General features: G+C 45.3%; 1 protein-coding gene across 1 annotated transcript; it reads right to left on the bottom strand.

Annotated features, from left to right (window-relative positions):
- Positions 1 to 3,357: 3,357 nt before the first annotated feature.
- Positions 3,358 to 6,141, bottom strand: KLF17 (KLF transcription factor 17). Its single transcript, XM_023554317.1, has 3 exons — positions 6,136 to 6,141; positions 3,949 to 4,894; positions 3,358 to 3,602 (listed from the first exon to the last, which is right to left on the bottom strand). Exons 1-3 carry the CDS (start codon positions 6,139 to 6,141, stop codon positions 3,358 to 3,360), a joined length of 1,197 nt encoding a protein of 398 aa, XP_023410085.1.
- Positions 6,142 to 7,806: the final 1,665 nt, after the last annotated feature.

The raw sequence follows: 7,806 nt of genomic DNA, 5'->3' as shown, positions 1-7,806 counted from the left end.
AAGGGCAGGGGCAGGTGCGCCCCTAAGCTGTGGGGTTTCCCCAGAGCCCCGGCATAAACTTGAGCCCACAGAGGTCTGCTCCTCTCCTTGGCAGCATTGAGCACAATTCGCATGTTGTCCATGATCTTTCTGCCCCACAATGGAGGCAGGACACCATCATGCACACCACTGCATCTTTCATGCCCAGCACAGGCATGACTCAGGGTGGACGTCCAGGAAATGGGAGTTCTGGCTCAGACACCTCCTTGGGAAGCCTTCTTTCCCTAACACACCCTTTTTTATCTCCTGCCCCACCACAGGTCCCCACAGCCCTAGTGCTCTCTGTATTGTGGGCTCAAAAGACATTTGTTACATCAAAGTTTGTAGGTTTAGTCTCCTCAGAGCAGTCACCAGATGCTGCATCTCTCTGCCCGGAATATTCCTCCCCTTCACTCACCTGCTAACTCAGGTTATTTAGATATTTGAGGGCTTATTAAATGTCATACTCTCTGGGCGCAAGGGTCACCTCTTCAAGAAAGCTTTCCTGACCTTCCCTTTAGGTTCCCTTCCTCACACCCATTGCACATACGTCAGCCTCTCAGCCCCGAGGCCAAGATGGTTCCTTCTCCACAGGAACCACACCTGATTCATCTCTGGCTATTACCTGGCAGTGCCAGGCACCAAGACCAGACTCAGACAATACCTTTAGATGGCACCTTCTCCTGGGGAAGAGATCTACCTCTGAAGGAGACAGGTCCTGGTGGCGATTCCTGCTCTGACACTCGATAGAATGGGCAAGTTCCTTTTTACCATTAGCTTGCTGGTCAGTAAAATGGCTGGCTAAAGAACCCAAGAAGAGATTCTGAAGTACTTGGCTGAGTTGCCTGGAGGGTCATTATCTCTTCAACCTCAGGGAAGGAGCAGAGTAGGACAGGTCCTTTAATACCTAGTACCTGCAACTTAAAGTGCCTCGGCTAGGTGGGACAAGGGAAAGTCACAATGGGGTGCTTCCCTCTGTTGTTGTTAGTGCCATGGAATCGGCTCCAACTCATAGCAACCCCGTATAACAGGATGAAACCTTGCTGGTCCTGAACCATCCTCACAATGTTGCGATGTTTGAGCCCATTGTTGCAGCCACTGTTATCATCCATCTCATTGAGGGTCTCCCGCATTCTCTGCCCCTCTCTGCCCCAGTCTAATGGCCTTCTCATACCTTCCCCATTCCATACCCCAACACACAGCATCTACAACCTGGATCTTTAAGATTCCAACTTGATGAAACAATCAAGCTTTCACCTTGAGTACTATGATTCATTTCAAATTAATTCTTGTGTGTAGCCATACATCTTTGTTACTTGAGTTTGAAGCTTAAATTACATTTTTTATTTTTTCCTTTTCTAATACATGTATTTAAACTATAAACTTTCCTGTACCACACAATTCTTTATGCTGTAGTTTTATTATTTTGAAATATTAGAGAGACAGAGTAGCCAACTCTGCATTAAGAGCAGGAGTAGGAATAAAATAAGAAATAAGAACGGCTAACATTTACTGAGAACTAACTATATGCCAAGCACCACAGTAATCACTATAAATCAAAAAACCCGCTGCCGTCAAGTCGGTTCCAACTCATTGCTACCACTATACATATTGTAGAAATGGCATGGTGGAAGCGTCTGACCTCCTCTAACTTCACAAGGGGGAGAGAAAATTATTACCAGCATCAACAGGTCAAGGCTGATTCCTGTGAGGTACAGGTCAGACATACCCCTCCCTCCAACGCTTTTACCAATTCTGACCATCAACCGTCCCTCCCACAGCACTCTCTACATTGGTGGGTTCAATAATTCTTCGCAATGGCCACACAGAACTCATAAACCATATAGCTTTGAGGTTTATTAAGGAAACAGGTTACAATTCAGGTTCAGGAACGCTCAGGATACAGTTCCATCAGGACAGCCTCTTTCTGTGGGCCAGGAAGCCCACTGTGCCATCTCCTGCCAGTCTCTTGGTTCTGCTGCCTCTGTTCCTCATTGTCTCTCACTGTGTCCAGTGTTACTGCTCTGTCTCAGTGCAGGGATCCCAGGTCCAAAGGACACGCTCTACTCCTAGCTCTTCTTCTTGGTGGTAGTCAGGTCCCCCCTTTCTGCCTGTAGGATGGCTCATTTTAAGCCTAGCGGGACAGCAAACTGACCAGTCCCCTCATGAGTGTTCCATTCACCTTATCTGCATAGTCCCACTCCCACAAGGGTGTCGTGCACATTATTTCTATTAGCAAGCAGTCCAACTCCCTTGGTGGGCCACAGCACCTTATTTGCATAGTCCTACCCAGTCTTTTGGTGGGAGTTACAAGACCATGGCTAGAAGGGCTATATAAAAGTGATCCATTGCACCACACATACACTACCTATTAATTAGCTCAACAGCCCTATAAGGGAAGGTACCTGTCTTAGCCTGAGTCACCTAGAAAACAGAGCCTGAAACAAGAATTAAGTGCCCATGTTTTATTTGGGAGAAGCAAATTCAGGGCATTGAGAGTGATAAAAGGGAAGCAAGGCAGGAAAGAATTGGAGGTGACAAGGCGACCTGTTACCAAGAGGGGTACTGCTTCAGAACAAGAGGTGTAGCAGGTGTGTCCATGGGCTATGTGGGAGCCTGCGCAGAGGTACACTGTTTGGAGAAATGGTACCTTGCCACAATTCATGGGAGGGAGGGAAGGGCTACCAGGGTCTCTCCCATCTCCCACTGGTCAAATTTTATACACAAACATTAAAAAACATTAAGTCCCCCATATTTCTGGGCTGCTTACGGCTACTTAGCATGCCAGATTCCATACCCTGTGGTGGGGTATTTCACCCAAGTCTGGAAGTGGTAGGAGGAGAACTCTGGGCATGTGGCTGGTGAGGGCCAGATGGGGTACATAAGATGGGTCCAAACTGTCTTTCTCATTTTCCAGAAGAGGAAACAAGGCATAGCTCCCAAGGTCACATGGCTGGTAGGTGATAAATTCAGGACTTGAACACAGTCTGGCTCCGGAAACTGTGGAAAGCCAAGATAAAGAACTTGGATTTTATCTAGCAGGCAAAGGGGAGTCACTAAAGAGTTTCAAGCTGATGAATGACATAAGATAAAGAGCTTAATAACGTTCCCCCCTCTACTGTGCCTCATCTTCCCATCTGGCTAGACTTGGCTGAAATAGGTAGCCTTGAAGAGGCTGAGGGCATCCATGACAGAGAGGAACTCTGAGGAGTCTCTGGCTCCAGAGCTTTACTGGGGCTTCAACAGTGCCCCATAATCTTTCTCTGTCTTCATCTAAGCCTACAGCTACCAAAGACACTAGCTGCTCAGAAGCCAAAATGAAGGGAAGAGGAGACTAAACTAAAGACCAGGAGCAGGAGGATCATCCTTCTGTTCATTGTTGGCCTGCAGGTTTGGGGATCCAGGCACCCACACATGAATCCTTTGGTGTTGCTTGAGATGGTCAGATCTCATGAACCGTCGGCCACACTGGTCACATTTATGTGGTCGATATTTGGTATGTATCCGCATATGTCGTCGAAGCTCATCAGAACGGGAGAAAGTCCAATGACAGCCTTCCCACTGGCATCTGTAGGGCCTTTCACCTGGGGGAAGGGGTGACATGGAAGAGAGGGAATTAAGCAGGGGGACAGGCCAGCAGGTGGGTAGGAATGGTTAGGGAAAGCCTGAGGTCTGACTTTATGGGACAGAGAAAGGTTGGGGAGTCAAAAGGGAAGGCGTAAGAAACCAGCCAGGGGCCAACACACCAACACAATTAGTAGTGCCTCTCCTCATTGTCTTGGCAGTCATTCTGGATGGCAAGTTGGTTAGACCAGTATAACTTGGTTCCAAGCTTAAAGGATGAGAGGCTAATCACAAATGATTACAAACCAGTGGTTTAGCACAAGGGCTCCTTACCTCCCCACCCCAGTGACCTGACACCTCATTCACCTGTGTGTTTGCGTTGATGATTCACAAGGTGGGAGCGCTTGGTATAAGCTTTTCCACAGCTCTCATAATGGCAGTGGTAGGGCCTTGAAACTGGAGATCTCCTACTGGGTGCCTCTTCCTGGGCCCTGGAGCTCTGCTGTGCTCTCTGTGGAGCAGGTATGGGCTGCTCAGGTAGGAAGGGATCTTCCTGGGAGTCTGGATAGCTCATAAGAGAGTCTTGGGATTCTAAATCCAGCAATGATGAGGATGCAGATGGAGGAATCCCAAAGTTGTAGGTGCCTCTGGGGGGCAATATCTGAGTCAAAGAGGGGAGCATTGCCTGGGCCTCAGTAGAAGACATGGTTGGGGCCAATAACATTCTATTGGTTAAAGAGGCTGTGTTAGAAGGTACTGTTGGGGTCCCCGAATAAGGCATTGTTGGAGCCCTAATGTGGGACACTGGGATTGCATTAGGAGTGGAGACTGGTGGCCCATTGGAGGGCATACTTATATTCCCACTGAAGGTCAAGGATACCCCTGGAACACTGGACTCTTCTGAGGGTATCATCTGGGACCTATTGAAAATCATCATCTCTGGCTGGGAGGGAGATGCTCCCTGACAATAAATCATCTGAGAAGCCATAAGCGTCGCTTGGGGGCAGTAGCTCACACCATGCTCAGGCAGTGACATAGTGAACTGTGGTCCCAATTCACCCGCATTCTGCCTGGGTGCCTCAGCAGACACCAAGGGGGTCTTTGCCAGCTCTGTGCCCTGTGGAAAATGTTGAATGTCTGGTGGGCTGTGATTCCAAGAGCTGTACACTCCACTGCATCCGGGAGATGGAGATATATCCAAAAGGGACACTGATTGCTCAGTAGCCTTGAAGAGAAGAGAGTCAGGTGAAGGTAATGCTAGCTCAAATTCCAGTTCTACATGTTCCTTCTCCCCATCCCCAAGGACCCCATCCTAATCCAGGCCTCCACCATCTCTTGCCTGAACTATCCTGTCTCCAGACCACTGCCCACCTTGGACTTTCTAAAACGTATGTCTAGCTGATAGGATTGCTGTGAAAGTCTAGATATGATTCACGCCACTTTTCTTCCTTTACTTGTTTTTTGTATATACAAAGCAACAAAGAGAACAAATATTCCACAACTTACACCTTCAGCAAAACTCAGAAAAAACCTTCAAATTCCAAATTATATATGCATAAAGATAAAAGGACACCCCAAACCAGCAGGATGGGTGCAAGAAGCCAAAAAGGTAGGAAGAATGTAGGATTCAGAGGAGTCCTGGCTTTAGTGAAACTTAGAAATCATCCACAAATATTCTCTCCAGAAGAAAGCCTCACCCTGAGTGGAAACTGCTGTGGGCAGGTCTGAGAATGATCAGGTACAGGAGATGAAGAGGTAGACATATAAAATAAGGGATCATTTTGGAAGTGGGGGCAATATCCCTTGATGGCTGTGAATGGTATGAAGGGAAGGAAAGAAGAGTGTGGTAGTGAAAGCTCTTTGAAAACAAGGATTCCAGGGAAACAAGGAATGTAAGAATCATATTTCTAAAAAACTGAACATTACTGTAGCAGTAGAAGAGGGAGCTCTTGAGCTGAGAAACTTGGAAGGCTATCCCAACACCTCCCATCCACACCTCCACTGGGATGGTTCAGAAATGGCCAATTCATTCAAATATGAGCAGAAAAACCTAAGTGAAAAATCCATAAAAGATGCTAAAGTATTAAAAAAGAGAGAAATTGAAGATTGTAATTTCTCAAAAGGAAAATAAAATTCACTAGAAAAATATTGCCACAAATCAAAGAAAAAATGGAACACAATACTCAAATAAGAATGAAAACAAAAACTTGAGGAAGCAATTGCAGCTATCAAGGAACATGATAGAACAGATGAAATCCACTGCCATCAAGTCGATTCCAACTCATAGTGACCGTATAGGACAGAGTAGAACTGCTCCTCAAGGAGCGCCTGGTGGATTTGAACTGCTGACCTTTTGGTTAGCAGCAGTAGCTCTTAACCACTATGCCACCAGGGTTTCCAGAACAGATATATAGGATGGGGGTTACTTTAGGAGGGAAGGAGGGAGCAGGGATAGAGAAGCACTGAAGGGAATTCTGGGGGGGGCAGCAATATTCTCTTTCTTGACGCGAGTAGTAGTTTCAAAGGTATTTATAATAACTCATTAAACTGTACGTTCATCTTCACTTTTATGTTTGAGCATTATTTTCACAATTAAATGGTTTAAAATAAGTTTAATATTGTGAAAAATCGAGATTTTCAGCATAAGTGAAAAATTCTATTATAAAAATCAAAGAAGTAAAAACAATGCTAAATTTGAATTGGAAATATTCTATACAAACTCACAATTTTTTAAAATATGTATTTTCTAGCTTTGTTCACAGAAATGGCCTGTAGAAGCAATTACCACTCCAGTAACAATGAGTACCACTAGCGCCCAGATTTCGGTCTCTAATTTCATTCCTTACTAAAATGAGTAATGATCCTTGGAGAATTTGCTGACTCCAAATCTAGTACAAAGAAGGTATAAGCCTGGTACATCTTGTGCCAAAAAATAAGGAAGTTTTCAAAGATGATTAACATATCAAAAGGACACAGGAGTCAGCTTGAGCATTACCACTGGCCAAATTTCTAACAATTTGGGCATCCGAAATAATTATTGATTGAAATAGGCTGAATCCATAAAAATTCCTGAGCCCAAAGTGACAAAAGGCCAGCTATTAGCCCAACTTTGAAAACTGGTAATTAAAGTGAAATAATTAAACATTTATTCTGTCTTCCCAGTCAGAAACCATTATTTCAAAATTATCAACTAATTCCAGTTGTTTAAGAAAAGTTCTATTTTACAGAGGAATGAAAACTAATACATGAAGAAGAAATGGTGAAATTTGAATATCACTATTTTGCAACACTTAATGAAATTTTTTATTCAGGCACAAATACGTCGTGTCAAAATTTGAGGTAAACTGGACATTTGGATGCGTTTTTTTAAGGTAACATCAGGAGCTCTGGTGGTGCAGTGGTTAAGAACTTGGCTACTAACCAGAAGGTCAGCAGTTCAAATGCACAAGCTGCTCCTTAGAAACCCAATGGGGTAGCTCTACTCTGTCCTATAGCGTTGCTATAAGTAGGAATCGACTCGAAGGCAGTGGTTTTTTGGTTTTAAGGTAATATCAAAGAGCCCCGGTGGCACAGCGGTTAAGCACTCGACTGCCAGTCAAAAGGTCCACATTTTGAATCCACCAGCCACTCCACAGAAGAAAGATGTAGCAGTCTGCATCTGTAAAGGTTCACAGCCTTAGAAACCCTATGGGGAAGTTTTACTCTGTCCTACAGGGTTGCTAGGAGTTGGAATCAACCTGGCAAAGAGTTTGGTTTGGCTTGGCTTCAGGTAAGGTATATATTCTCGGTCACTGTGCCTCATGAGCAACCACCATACGTCTGTTGGTGGTGAATTCCATGGTGGCGTGGTGGTTAAGGGCATGGCTGCTAACCAAAAGGTTGGCAGTTTAAATCCACCAGCTGCTCCTTGGAAACCCTATGGGGCAGTTCCACTCTGTCTTATAGGGTCGCTATGTGTCAGAACCAACTCAACAGCACCTAACAACAACGGCACGATGCTGATGACGTTTCAGCAGCACTTCCAGACTAAGACAGACTAGGAAGAAAGGTCTGGGAATCTGCTTTGGAAAATCGGCCAGTGAAAACACAATCGTCCAACCTGAAACTGATCATGAGGCTTTAAGCACATTAGGCCAGCCAGCAGCCCTTGGAAGTCAACGTGTTGCTGTCGCAGCTACTGATCCCATGGAGCGCCTCTGCAGGACCAGAACCATAAAGGAAAAT

This window comes from Loxodonta africana, chromosome 3, assembly GCF_030014295.1.
Source record: "Loxodonta africana isolate mLoxAfr1 chromosome 3, mLoxAfr1.hap2, whole genome shotgun sequence".
In the NCBI taxonomy this organism is placed as follows: domain Eukaryota; kingdom Metazoa; phylum Chordata; class Mammalia; order Proboscidea; family Elephantidae; genus Loxodonta; species Loxodonta africana.
Note: the sequence above shows the minus strand (reverse complement) of the source record. Positions and strands in the feature narration are given on the sequence as shown.

What these genes read in the sequence shown, in the direction of transcription:
- KLF17 (XM_023554317.1), bottom strand. An exon ending in TCATCAACGCAAACACACAG is followed by an intron (nt 3,603 to 3,948) that starts GTGAATGAGGTG and finishes CCCTTCCCCCAG; the next exon opens with GTGAAAGGCCCTACAGATGC.